The sequence below is a fragment of the Camelus ferus genome, chromosome 11 (genome assembly GCF_009834535.1).
Source record: "Camelus ferus isolate YT-003-E chromosome 11, BCGSAC_Cfer_1.0, whole genome shotgun sequence".
NCBI classification, from domain to species: domain Eukaryota; kingdom Metazoa; phylum Chordata; class Mammalia; order Artiodactyla; family Camelidae; genus Camelus; species Camelus ferus.
This window is the reverse complement of record NC_045706.1, coordinates 42,669,036-42,682,641: the sequence shown is the minus strand read 5'-3', so window position 1 is coordinate 42,682,641 and position 13,606 is coordinate 42,669,036. Positions and strand designations below refer to the sequence as shown.

The window sequence follows — 13,606 nt, the reverse complement described above, 5'->3', positions numbered from 1 at the left end:
ACAGTCCCTTATTTGCATGCAGAGAATCAGCATTAATGTGTAATCAATGTGGAAGATAATTACAATAATTACAAATACTTGGCAATCTAGCTGAATAAATAATGACTACCTCAAAATTCACCCCCTGTGATTCTTTAGACTCTTCAGTAGAGTTGAGATACAAATTCCTGGATCTCATTTTTCTTGTGAAACAGAGTAATGAGTGATGGAGTTTTGAGCACCCCATCCTTCCACCAAGCCAGCTGCCCAGTGGCTTTAGTTGGCTGTAGTCTCATGAGGTCAAATACATTGATGGCCCTCCAGTCCCTGACTCATGCTGGGGGCCATCCCTAAAGGTGCATGTTGACTGACTACTTGATACCCAGATCCTTGTAGGAGGTAGAAGCAAGGGAGGGCAGGCACTCAACTGTCAATATCCAGCTCTCACGTATTTACTGGGAGAGAACCATGTGATATTATTCAGTTCATGTGCGGAGGCTAAGGCCTGAGACTCTGGCTTCTACGCCTAAGGACTGGAGCCTATGTAAAGACGTGTGTATACATGCGATAGTAGAGAAAGGGAAGGGAAGGGAAGGGTTCCCACCTAGTGATGAGAGAGTGTGGAAGGTCCAGAGGCTCCCTGGAGTTTTCCAAGCCCTCGAAATGCAAATGTGACCTAGGACCCTGTCACCTATTCTTCCAACAATGCAAAATCCCAAAATAGCCCAAGATCCAGCTTGCCGACTTCATCCTTGTCAGATGCCTCATTCGTCCCAGGATTAGCATCTTGTTGGGTCTCAGTCAACAGAGAGAGATTAAATATCCTGCTCATCTTTGTTGCTAAGGGGACTCTTTAACTGTTATCTACCCGTCTTGGTCCTTACATACAAACTTAACTGCTCTTTATCATTAGAATAATTCATCAGTTCAGGAAACTGATGCCTTCGCGTCATTTCTGCCATTCATTATTTTTATGTTTCTTTTTTCAGAAAGGATTTACTCCCCTTCATGTGGCAGCAAAATATGGGAAGCTTGAAGTAGCCAATCTTCTGCTCCAGAAAAGTGCGTCTCCAGATGCTGCTGGGAAGGTATGAGGTCATCGGCCACCCTGCAACAGGCCACACCCATGATTGCAAAACACACCCTTGCTAGTACTCACCCACAGCCACCCAAGTTATAACTAATCCGTATCTAAGCCTCACAGGATGAAGACCACTTCGGAAATAGGAGGTGAAAGCAGGGGCCCAAGTGTTGTGGAAACTGGAATGTAAATGACACTCTCTGTTGCAGCCAATCTAATCCCATCTCTTAAGTGAATCTAGGCCTCTGATGTTAAGACGCTTTGACACTGGTTGTTGTTTCTGCACGTGTTTTCAGAGCGGGCTAACTCCACTGCATGTAGCTGCACATTACGATAATCAGAAAGTGGCCCTCCTGCTTCTGGACCAAGGAGCCTCACCTCATGCGGCTGCAAAGGTACCTGTAATTCAACAGCATGCGGAGACTGATGGAGAGTGTCCATCGGTCTCCATGTGCATATCCAATTTTGCTTCATCCGTAGCACCCCCCGAGTTGAGGCATGGGAATATAAGCTCCTTCGGAAATCTGTGCCTTCAGCTATTTAGTCAACTCATGTGGCAGATGCTCCATAAATAATTACTTGTCAATTGATTTTCCTTGAAAATCCAGGACATCCTGGAGCCTGAGGAATATCCAGGAAAAAAAAATTTTTTTGAAGTACTCTTTAGCCAGATTAAAAACATCAGCACAGCCTGAAGGAGTAAGAAAGTTCTCATTTGTCAAAGTCATAAAATATGTGTTACATTTTCCTGGCCATAAAACATTGCTTTCGAGTGGTTTATGTGTGTTTAATAAAATAGGTGGGGTGGTTTTGCTTATGTGTTATTATTATTGCTAAGGAGAACCTTTATTTTAATTGTTAGGTCATTTTTGACCAGTGGACAACAGATTTCTCAGAAAAGAGATGCTCGTAGTAAATGGCTTTCTTATGACTCCAGGACTCTGATTTGAGAGGCAAACCATAAAGAAGAGTTTATCTAGAGACAGGTTGAGTCCTCTCGAGTTAGTGAGCCCACTGTTGTCGAGCAGGTGGCTGTGATCAGAGAACACTGGAATGATACAAACCACAGTTGAAACGCTGCCCAGTTCTTTTCCTAAATACCGTTGGTTGAAGGAACTTTTAGCATCCCCTGGCTTTTTGTTTTTGTTTTACTCTTTCATTTTGGGGCAATTATAGTGTTCTCCTTTAAACTTAGTGTTTGGATCAAATCTCTTATACATACAAATTAAAGAACTTGGGCTGTTAGAGATTACTTTGGATACCTTCACGCATAAAGTTTTCAGGTACTTTCTCCATGTAGAGAGCGTGTGATCTTTGACAGGTGTTTCTCTTCAGAACCTCTTTTCAGTCATCTCCTGCTCCATCCTCTTCAGAATTGTACCCAATGAAATCTCCAATTCAAAATCTAGTTCCCAAATTTGCTTTTCATCTAAGTGTGGCTTTTCCCCATCATTTTTAACCCTGACGTTCTTTCTATCATAAAGCCATCTGTTGACTTTTGAAAACACTTTGTCAAAAAAAAAAAAATGAATGGCAGTATTATTCTCAATAGCCAAAAGGTAGAAGCCACCCTACTGTCCATGGAAGGATGAACAGATAAACAAAATGTGGTCTATGCATGCAGTGGAATATTATTTAGTCTTAAGGAAGGAAATTCTGATATATGCTACTGTATGAATGAACCTCCAAGATACTATGCTAAGTGAAATAAGCCAGGAACACAAAAGGACAAACACTGCATGATTTCACATATGTAGAGACAGAAGGTAGAATGCTGGTTGCCAGGGGATGAGAGGAGGAAGGAAGGGGGAGTTAGTGTTTAAGGGATAGTGTTTCAGTTTAGAGATGGATGGTGGTAAGGAATGGAGAACAATGAATGTACTTAATGCCACTAACTGTACACTTAAAAATGGTTACAATGGTAAGCTTTATATAATGTATATTTTACCACAGTTTTTAAAAAGAAAAAAATTTATGATAAAATTTAATAGTTGCCCATTTCATTTGTTTATTTTCATATCCTTTTGAGCCTGGGCCACTTTTCTTATATTATAAATACCCTAAGGTTCATGGTAGGCAACCAGTAAGTAAGTAATAAGTGAACTATTCATTCCTCATGTGAGAATAATAATTTTGTCACAACTAATGCTAAGCAGCTTAGAATTGGCAGAAATCATGAATAAGTGAAGCAGGATGAGTCCAATCAACCTTTCCTTCCGCAAATAACTCTTACACAGGTCAACAGTTGATATATTTGCAGTTGATTTCCAGCTTTGTATTTGTCTAACAAGACCTCATGGTTCCCTATCTGCAAAACATCTTTGACAAAGAGTTGAAAAGCAGTTCTTTTTTTTTTTTCATGGGAGGAAAAGTGATGAGGTTTTTATTTATTTTGATGGAGGTACTGGGGATTGAACCCAGGACCTTGTGCATGCTAGGCAGGCACTCTACCACTGAGCTACACCCTCCCCCCGGAATAACAGTTGTTTAACTAGTTCCTTCTGGCAGCCCTTTAGCTTTAGGCATGTCTTTTACAGTCAGTTGAACACAGGCTTTTCTAGTAGGACAGTAATTCTCATTCCCATAGCACGGTCGCCTCTGTAATGCCATCCCGGCCACGTGTCCCTCCGTCCCTGCTTTCTGAGGCAGTGATCCTTGTCTGGGGCCTTTTCTAGACTTTGATCCTGAGCAAAGCCAGTCCTCTCAGTTAGGACTTGACTCATCTGCTGGGAAAAAGACCTCACAAGGTGGCTTAAACTGATGAGGCTCTGTTTTTTTTGTTTGTTTGTTTGTTTTAACATTTTTTGTTGATTTGTAATCATTTTACAATGTTGTGTCAAATTCCAGTGTAGAGCACAATTTTTCAGTTATACATGAACATATATATATTCATTGTCACATTTTTTTCTCTGTGAGCTACCATAAGATCTTGTGTATATTTCCCTGTGCTATACAGTATAATCTTGTTTATCTATTCTACAATTTTGAAATCCCAGTCTATCCCTTCCCACCCTCCGCCCCCTTGGCAACCACAAGTTTGTATTCTATGTCTATGAGTCTATTTCTGTTTTGTATTTATGCTTTGTTTGTTTTTAGATTCCATATATGAGCGATCTCATATGGTATTTTTCTTTCTCTTTCTGGCTTACTTCACTTAGAATGACATTCTCCAGGAGCATCCATGTTGCTGCAAATGGCATTATGTTGTCGGTTTTTGTGGCTGAATAGTATTCCATTGTATAAATATACCACATCTTCTTTATCCAGTCACCTGTTGATGGACATTTAGGCTGTTTCCATGTCTTGGCAATTGTAGATAGTGCTGCTATGAACATTGGGGTGCAGGTGTCATTTTGAAGTAGGGTTCCTTCTGGATATATGCCCAGGAGTGGGATTCCTGGGTCATAGGGTAAGTCTATTCCTAGTCTTTTGAGGAATCTCCATACTGTTTTCCACAGTGGCTGTACCAACCTACATTCCCACCAGCAGTGTAGGAGGGCTCCCTTTTCTCCACAGCCGATGAGGCTCTATTCTTCTCACGTGGTAAACAGTCTGGAGACAGGCAGTTGATGCTGGTTCAGTGTTTCCAGAGTGTTGAAGAAAGTACCCTGTGATTTTTGTTGTTATTGTTTTTGTTCTTTGCTTCAGATACTGTTGCTCAGGCTGCCGGGTCCTCTTTTCAAGCAGTAAAGCTCGCAGAAGCCCCACCCAGCCATCTCTCCTTAACATCTCATTGGCTGCCTCTTTCTGCAAGGGCTGCTGGGAGATGTAGTTTTCAATAGGGCACAAGGCCAAAGATTCTTTTATTAAGGAAGGAGGGAGAATGGACGTAGGGCAGGCAGATAGCCTCCTTTCTTCCAGGGAAGCTACAGCATTTCTGAATCCTGGCCGTGGTAAGAAATGAGGGACCAAGATTCAGTAGAGCTAATCATGCATATGGATATGACAGTGGTGACTTCACTCTTAACACTCCTTCAGTTCACATTCTTGGTTCTTAGAGTACGTAATGCTTTCTTCTTGCCCTTTTTTCTCTTTTGTAGAATTGCCAACATATCTTTTTACTCCTACATATCCTAGAAACGAGATGTTACTTTAGGTAATGGGGGAGGAAGGGGGGTGCCGAAGAACTACGTGGGCTTCTATAATCCATTTTAGCCAGAACTACTTCCTGAGGCAGGACACCATGCTGGAAGGGGGACTGGCTTGAGTTCAGGCATACCCTGGGCACTAACTGTGGAAGGTGTAGTGAGCTTTAACGTATTAGTTTTCAGATTTCTCTTTCATAAAATGTGCACTATATCTATTGATATGGTCAATAGAGACTGTGGATGTTTTTGGAAGAAATATAAAATATAGTGTAAATTTATTACTTTTGATAATTTAAAATTATATTTTCTCTTATTTTTTAATCTTGAAATACAGAAGCACACATGACATGCACTACATGAAGAGGAAAAAAGTGTTGATTAAGATAATTTTCCAGTTGAATCGCTATTTTATTTCTCTTCTGATAAATGTACCTGTCTCCTTTAGTATGGCAAGTAAGAATCCTTTAACTTTTTAGAAATTAGAAAGAACTTAGAAAATTTAGAATATTTTATGATAGGCCTCAAGATAGACTATTTGTTGATTATTTGAAACATTCCTTAAGTCTTTCTGAGATTACTTTCCATTCTGAAATAATACCCTGATTTGTTTTTTGCTTTCTTTATACGTTCCTTTGTATCTTAGGTAGGGGGCTCAGGGTAAACCCCTCAGGAAGAATGAATAACTTGTCTGAAGTTGGCATGCATTACCAAGATGCCAGAGCTTCTCTTTTTTTAACAACCTATGATTCTTTTGGTGGAATTAAAAGTGTTCAGTGAGACTGTCCCATCTCAGAAGATACTGACTTGCTGTTAGGGGTGGAGGAGGTACTGACTTGAGGATTATGTCAGTAGTAAAAGCAGTAAGGAGAGAAGATGCCTGGTAAGAGGCTCCACTCTGACTTTTTCTTGCCTTCACCGCTCTCGCTGGGGAGTGTTCGAGTACTGACTAATCATCTCTCCTATCTGAGCGCTGTCTTGTGAATTTTCCCTTTTATTCGAGGGTGGGGTTGGTAGTAAAACAGCTCACTCTCTCCTGTCACTCACTGTAGAGCTGGGCTCAGTCCAAAGCTCTGCATTTGCTTCTGAAGGCGGTCTCTTCAGGGTGTGTCTGAGCAGAAGGCCAAATGCTTACCAGGTCAGCTGGGGTTTCCAGATGGCGATAGGTCAAAACTAAAAATAGGGATATAAAAGCTTCTACCCTGGCCCATCCCATCTGGCAGAGGCTGGTTTCAGAAAAGTCTGGAAGTGGCATTTCCACTTTTCATCCCTTGGTCTCCAATAGCCTGAGTCTTCTACAATCAATTATAGGAAGAGTGTCAAGGGAGAAATGCAGTTACACTGGAACATACCAGTGACTTAAATATGAGGGTTAATTACAGTAACCTGGCTAACTAGTGGTCCCACTGCCCTCTGAGTTGTTTCTGACCCATCCATATGGCTTAGAAAGATTGTAACTGATCTATTGACTAGATTTAGATCACATTCCCAAATATAAATCCTATTTATAATTTACAAATTCTAGTTATCTATTTTCTTTCTCTAAATCTTCTTGTCTATACCAAAAAAAAAAACCATTCTCATTTTTCACTGGCATACTTTCTATCGTTAGACTCATGTCCATGTCAAACAGTAATCTTGCATTTCTCTGAAATGACTGTGAGCCAGGACAAGTTTCTTGGAGGTAGGGGACCTTACTTTCTTAGCAACAGAGGACTCTGAGGGTACCTGAAGCAACTAATTAACAATTTGTCAAAGGAATTCTGGTTACCTCCACCTCTGAGCATCAGAGTCAACCAAGAGAAGGATCCCAGGACGTTCTGAAAGCTCTAGGAAGCTTGACTCAAATTCTAAGGATTTACCCATTGCTGGAAAGCACTAGAGATACAAAGGGAAACATGGCACAATGCTTACCCTCAACAAATTTGCATCTTAGGAGGAGGAGACAGGTGTGTGAGGCAGAGTGCCACGAGTCATCTTTGGGATTTCGATTGGAGTCAGTCAAGTGCGGGGGAGGTGCAGGAGGGGTGTGACCCTTGAGCTGAATGTTCGGGTGAAAGATGCTGGCCACAAGGGCATGGTCATGAGGAACAGTTTCGGTAGAGTGAGGCAAGACAGAAACACGAGCAGTATGTTTTGGAGACCAGTCTGGCTGAAGCATGACATGGAAACTGGAGTTTTGTAAAAGAGCCGATCAGAGGGGCAGATGGGAGTAGATTACACTATTTTGACTACCATGAAAATGAAAATGTTCAACTTGTAAGCAGTAGGCCATTATAGGGATTTTACAGGTAGAATAATAGCTCTGAACTGCACACTGGTACCATTTGTTGGTTTCCTAGTTGAGTTTCCTCTCATTCCTGATTTAAATGAGACTGGTAATCATTGAGCACCTACTAACATAACCCCTGGGAGAAGGTGCTCTATCTTCCTTTTGTCAAACCAGTAGCACTCTGACTCTGTGGCATTAAACTGTCTACGGGCACGTTTTCCGTATTTAGGAATGAGGTAGACAGGAGGGTGCTACATTAATAGCACTTCTTGATTTATCAGTGTTGCTTACTTGATCGTGATTTTTTAAACCATCCAAGAAAATCACTAGAAAGGGAAGCATACTATTTGAAAATGCACTGCACACATTGTTATTTTGTTACTAGGGGTGTGATCAAGTGATTTGTGTTGACAGAACGGTTATACACCGCTGCACATCGCTGCCAAAAAGAACCAGATGGACATAGCGACAACTCTGCTGGAATATGGTGCTGATGCAAATGCAGTTACCCGGCAAGGAATTGCTTCCGTCCATCTCGCAGCTCAGGAAGGACACGTGGACATGGTGTCGCTGCTCCTCAGCAGAAATGCTAACGTGAACTTGAGTAATAAGGTAACCTTTTTTACCCTCTGCAAAGCACACAGCACAGCAAAACCTCACCTTCAGAAAGGCCACAAAGAAGTCATGAAAAATTCAGGTCAAATAGAATGTGTAAAGTGTAATATTGCACAAAGATATTTACCAAAATGTTGTTTATCATAGCAAAAAAAAATTGAAAAAAAAATCTGTTTAAATAGTAAGAGAACAGTAAGTCATTAATTGCAAAGTCATACAGTTAAGCAACATATAGCCATTAGAAGGAGGTCCATAACGTTTTTCTAATAACCTGTACTTTTGTTGTAATGTCAAGTCAAAGAGCAACATTGTTACTCATTGTATGTCTCTCATTGTTACCTCATCAGAATGTAGCAAATAAGAAGTTGTAAGTTATAGCCTGTTGATCCTATTCCATAAACATTTTGGGGGTACCTATTCCTTGCCTATCCCGGTTTTAAGTCCTAGGTTACAAAAAGAAATTGGAAACAGGTCTGCCTTCAGAGGGTTCATTTTAATAACAAAGTTTTCGAGGAGCTATTTTATTCAATAGATAAGTTTAGTCTTTATGTATAAATTGGCAGTTCCAAGGAACTTCTTAAGTCTCCGTCTCCAAAAGTCTTCAAACTCCCCTGCCCTCATATTTGGCATCCCCATTGTGAGTGAAGAGTTCTGTGAAGCAAAGTGCAAGTCCAGCCCCCAGTTAACCAGAGACATGTTATGAAGTCCCTGCCTCTCACTGTCTCTATCAGAGAATTCGGGTTTGCTGACCTGCTCATTAATACCTAGGTCTGAGATCTGCCCGAAATGCTGGAGTTGGGTCGGGGAGAGTAGCTCAGTGGTAGAGCACGTGCTTAGCATGCACGAAGACCTGGGTTCAATCCCCAGTACCTCCATTTAAAAAAAAAAAAAAAAAGCCAGACAGATGCTCCTAAGTCTTCAGATAAAAGAGAAACCTGCAAGAGGGCCCCCAGTTCCTGGTAATCCAAACTCCCTGGCATTCAGCTTCTTCTCTACCAGTTGGTGGTGACACAGCTGTGGCATCTCTCAGCCAGAGCTCAGATATTGGAGTAGAGTTTCAAGATTGCATAATTTTATGGCAGCAAATAATAAGTAGTTTAAATATTTTAATATATGTGGCCTGTGTTTTATAGTTACAGAGGCTTTGAATCTCCTGGGTATAGATCCTAAATGTGACTACTACTTGACGTGTAACTTGGACAAGTTCTGTGACCTCTCTGAGCCTCAGTTTTGTCCTCTAATAAATGAAGTCCGTAATATTTACTTCCCAGAAATGTCATGATGATGAATTGAGATAACATTCAGCACCTGCTTCTAAGTGAAAAAAAAAAAAATATTTGTCTTAATTTTGGACTTTTCAGTTTGGGAGAAAGATTACTCTGCACTAATCTGAATTTCTAAGGTGGTACTTTAACAAATTCTGTAAACCAAAAGACGTATGTGAGAGAACAGGGAAACCTTTTTTTAGTTTTAGTATCTTGAAAATGTGTTGTGGTCATTGCAGAGCAAACATGATTTTCATTTTTTCCTGGTGTACTGATTACTTTTCTCATTATCTTTCTTTTTAAACATTTCTTTCAGGATATCTGTCTCAGCATTAATGGGAATCATGAAGCAATTAAATGTCTAAGGTTCATATACTATATACAGACCAGCCTTATAATAATTTGCTACAAAATTCAACTTGTCTGGCTTCCAGTTGAAACACATTCTAACATCAGTTAGTGTGTATTTTCTTATGAGCCCAGAACATTGTATCTCATTAATTCTCCCAGACACAAAATACATCTAAACAATTGATTAACAGGTGAATATTTTCAGTAGGTTTGATACCAAAGTACAGTGTAACTAATTTTTTTTCTTTAAATTTTTTTCTTTAAATTCCTCAGTCAACTGGTGGCATCTGGCCTTGACTTCACCTGAAAATCATTTTAAAAAAAATTTAGGCTGAGAATACTTAAGAAAGAATTCCTCAGTGTTTACTTTGGTAGACTGGATATTAGCAAGGGAATTCTGAAGCCCCGAAGACTTAGTAAACCAAAGAAACCTGGAAATATCCAGCCACCTTCCTGAATATACTCTGCACAAGCAGATAATCCCACCCAGGAAATTCTGAAAAGCAGATCCGCCGCCTCCCCATTAGCACGTTGTACTTAGGAAGTTTCACAGCACCTAAAGGCAGTCTCATATGAAGGCATTTGTAAGTCTTTGCTTCCTTCCTCCACTGTCATTTTCTGTAGAAAGTATTAAATAAGCCTTGATGTGAAACCAGGAATTGGAAGAACTGTATTATTCGATAAGGAACTCTGACAGTTTTCCTGTCCGTTTTTCCTGAGCTGTCAGAGTCTTAAATATCAGTTACTGTCCCTCCACAACCCCACCCATCCCACCTCCCCGTTTCGTGTTAGACTTTATTTCCTTGCTGAAAAAAAGGAATAATTAAAGATTTAACTTTCGTGAAAAGTTGTATGGAACTAAACACTTTCTTGTTACCACTTATTTTTTTCCTTATTATTCCCCAGCACTTCCCAGATTTTTAAGGAAAAAAGAGACCCTGAGCCCAAGTTACTGCTCAGTGCTAGTGTTTGGCTCAGTCTTGCTTTTGTCATTCCTACTTTCCCACATGAATTTTGCAGACCGCAAGCAGCTCTAATTCTTTATGCAGCTAATAGAATATTAAACAGAGCCGTTGCTGTTCTGAGTTGGTAGTGTTCTCTCTGTTCCAAATAAATGCCATTTTTAAAATGAGCCATGGTCGAAACCCTCTAAAAGATTAACAGATAACTTCTGAACTCAAACAGGTCTGTTTTAACCATCTCATTATTTTTTTAATCTTTTTCATCAAAATCATGGATATAAAATCATTTTTCCTTTATGTCATGTGTCCTGTTTTACCTAAAGATGTTGGTTTTTCCTTCTGGCTTAATCAGTTAGTAGATGGACACAATGGTAGATACTAGACTCTGATTACACAAAGATGAAAGGTACAGGATTTGTCTCAACTAGCTTATGGTGGAAAGACAAGAAAATACAGGACTATGATGCTCTCAGTAGAAGTGAGCACATGGGATGTATGCACATAAGTGTAACAGGGAAGCCCTTTGGGAGACCCAGGGAGCAAGGGGAGCCCAGGAAATCTAGAAGTGACCCCGTGCCTAAGGGACAGCCGGTCACCCCTGGGGGCAGCCTGAACGTAGCAGGGGGCACATGAGAAGGTTGGGCACAAGTTGGTCATGGGCCAGAATCCATTTCCCAACAATGCTGAGAGCCCCTCAGTCAAGTTCTTCAGAAGTTTTGAAGTCAGACTTAGACTAGGTGCTCATGACACTTCTACGAAATGTGGCGGCTGGAATACTTGTCTCCTCTGAAGTAGAACAGGGAACATTGTTCTGTGATGATGTCAGTGTCTGGGTGGTGCCAGTTTTGGCCCGGGCTTATTTTTCTTGGAGTTTAAGTGAATGCTCCCATCTTCCTTTTCACATTTCCTCTTTATTCAGTTTGGGTGAGCTTCTTCCAAAATTCTGTAAACACCGTTTAAAAGTCAGGAGTGAATGGCTCTCCCTGAGTCCTGTAATTTGTTTGACAGAATAGTCACCCCTGAATAAATACTGTTCACACCCAGAGGGCTCCGTGCCCCTCCTGAGGCTGTTTGCAGTTCATCCTTTCCTCTGACAGATGGGGCAGGCTGATGGTCTTGTGGCACACATGTCAGAGGAGGAGAAGGAAGGCCTCCAAGATAGTAACTTCTGTGCTCATAATGGATAAAAGAAAAGAATCTGGAAGCATTTCCACCAGCTGACTTTCTCTTAAATATTATTTATGAAAAACTGCTTTACAACTGCAGAGGATTTTTAAGGTAGAGCACAGTCTTAGTGATCTTTTTTCTTGGCCATTAGAACAACCATAGAGCTCATCTGTGTTGTGGTAGAGTCCGTTTCAAATATCCAGTCTCACTAGATGACCTGGAAATTCTCATATGACATTTCATGGGTCATCTTTCTTACCCAGAGACAACGTCCAGAAAACGTTTGTCAGTCTTGGGTATTAATATTTAATGGAGAAAATATTTTCATCATATGTCAATCTTCAGTGTATAAACAATTTTATTTTAATTATTTTTGCTAAAGCTAGTGCCATTGGTAATGTGTTAAAACTCTTGCATAATTTCATAAAAAGAAAGTCTCTATTAAAAAAGTGAACACTAAAGTACATAAGAGGCAAGTGATATTATGTCTGGGATTTGCTTTAAAATATTTCCACAAATTAAAAAACAAACAGAGATTAGGGCAGGATGAAGCTAATGTAGCAAAACCTTGATAATCACTGCATCTGTGATCAGTACATAAGCTTCAACCCATTTCCACCCCTTTTGAGTATGTTTGAAAATTTTTATTAAGCCTGCAGATAACAGTATTGTCACATGCTAGTGCTTAAACTCACTCTGCAGACTTTTTTTTTTAACATAGAAATTCTGGGCTTCCTCTCCTAGAATTCATAAATTGTGTCTCAAGCATGCCTCCGTGGACTACATTCCTCCTGTAAGATGATACCTTTGATCTTTTGCAGAGTGGCCTGACCCCACTCCATCTGGCTGCTCAAGAAGACAGAGTGAATGTGGCCGAAGTCCTCGTAAACCAAGGAGCACACGTGGACGCCCAGACAAAGGTATACAAAAAGATCGTGCCCATCCAGAGCATCTTTTGTGACTCCCGGGTGGAACAAGTACCAGTTTCTAGAGGGAAGAACAAATCTTTCATTATATCTTCTATACACGTATTTCAGACGTGTGTCTGTGCAAGGGACACCAAAGTGTCTGGTTGTGGAGTCCCAGGCACTCTTTCCTTTAGTGCCCTGAATACCTTACCGAGCTGCATAGTGGCACTTCCGGTGTTAACACGACTGAGTAATCCTTGTTACAGCAGATCTGCCCTTCAAGGGCAAGCTGTGAAAGCTTGTAGCTTTCTTAGTTTTTGTGACTGAGTTTAAAATGCGTATAGAAGAATTTGTCAGTCATTTATGACTTTGAACTCTGTTCAGGCATAGTCTATGAAAAACGACAAATTAATTTTTATTCATTTACTGCGCACTTGCTAAATTCCTTGTGGTGTGTGTGATCACTGACACCCCCCCCCCCAGCCAAAATAGTTCCCTTTTCAAAAAGAAATTTCTGATTAATCTCATGTAATGCCAGAATTTCAAACTCACATAAGAAAAAGGGATGTTTTGTGTCACCATCAAAGGTACAACTTTGTATTCCTCTTCTTCTGAACATTTGCTTGCAGCACTTAATTTTGTTACTCTTCATATCAAACTTGTTTTATCTCCTTCAAAATACAATGCTGCTTTATTTCTTTGTGTCACATTTTTTTACACGAAAATGGATACTACTTAAGTATTGTGACCACAAACATTTTTATGTATAATATAGATAGATTCTGAGTATATGGACAGTTAAGGAAGATGTTGACAATATAAAAGCGTCCCTGGGAATTAGCCAGGTAGAAAGGTATTTATTGAGGACATCAAAGTCAGGCAGAATTGACAGGACAGGCACAGAGGGAGCAGCCCTGAGGA

At 40.4% G+C, this 13,606-nt stretch overlaps 1 protein-coding gene across 5 annotated transcripts in view; it reads left to right on the top strand.

The window, feature by feature from the left end:
* The window catches only part of ANK3 (ankyrin 3), a 304,223-nt gene that overhangs the window by 161,924 nt on the left and 128,693 nt on the right, over positions 1–13,606 (top strand). For all 5 annotated transcript variants that reach the window (XM_014557311.2, XM_032491465.1, XM_032491464.1 and 2 more), the window contains exons 15-18: positions 969–1,067; positions 1,357–1,455; positions 7,832–8,029; positions 12,599–12,697. In XM_014557311.2, the coding sequence (XP_014412797.1) occupies positions 969–1,067; positions 1,357–1,455; positions 7,832–8,029; positions 12,599–12,697 (495 nt within the window). The remainder of the gene's footprint in view (positions 1–968; positions 1,068–1,356; positions 1,456–7,831; positions 8,030–12,598; positions 12,698–13,606) is intronic.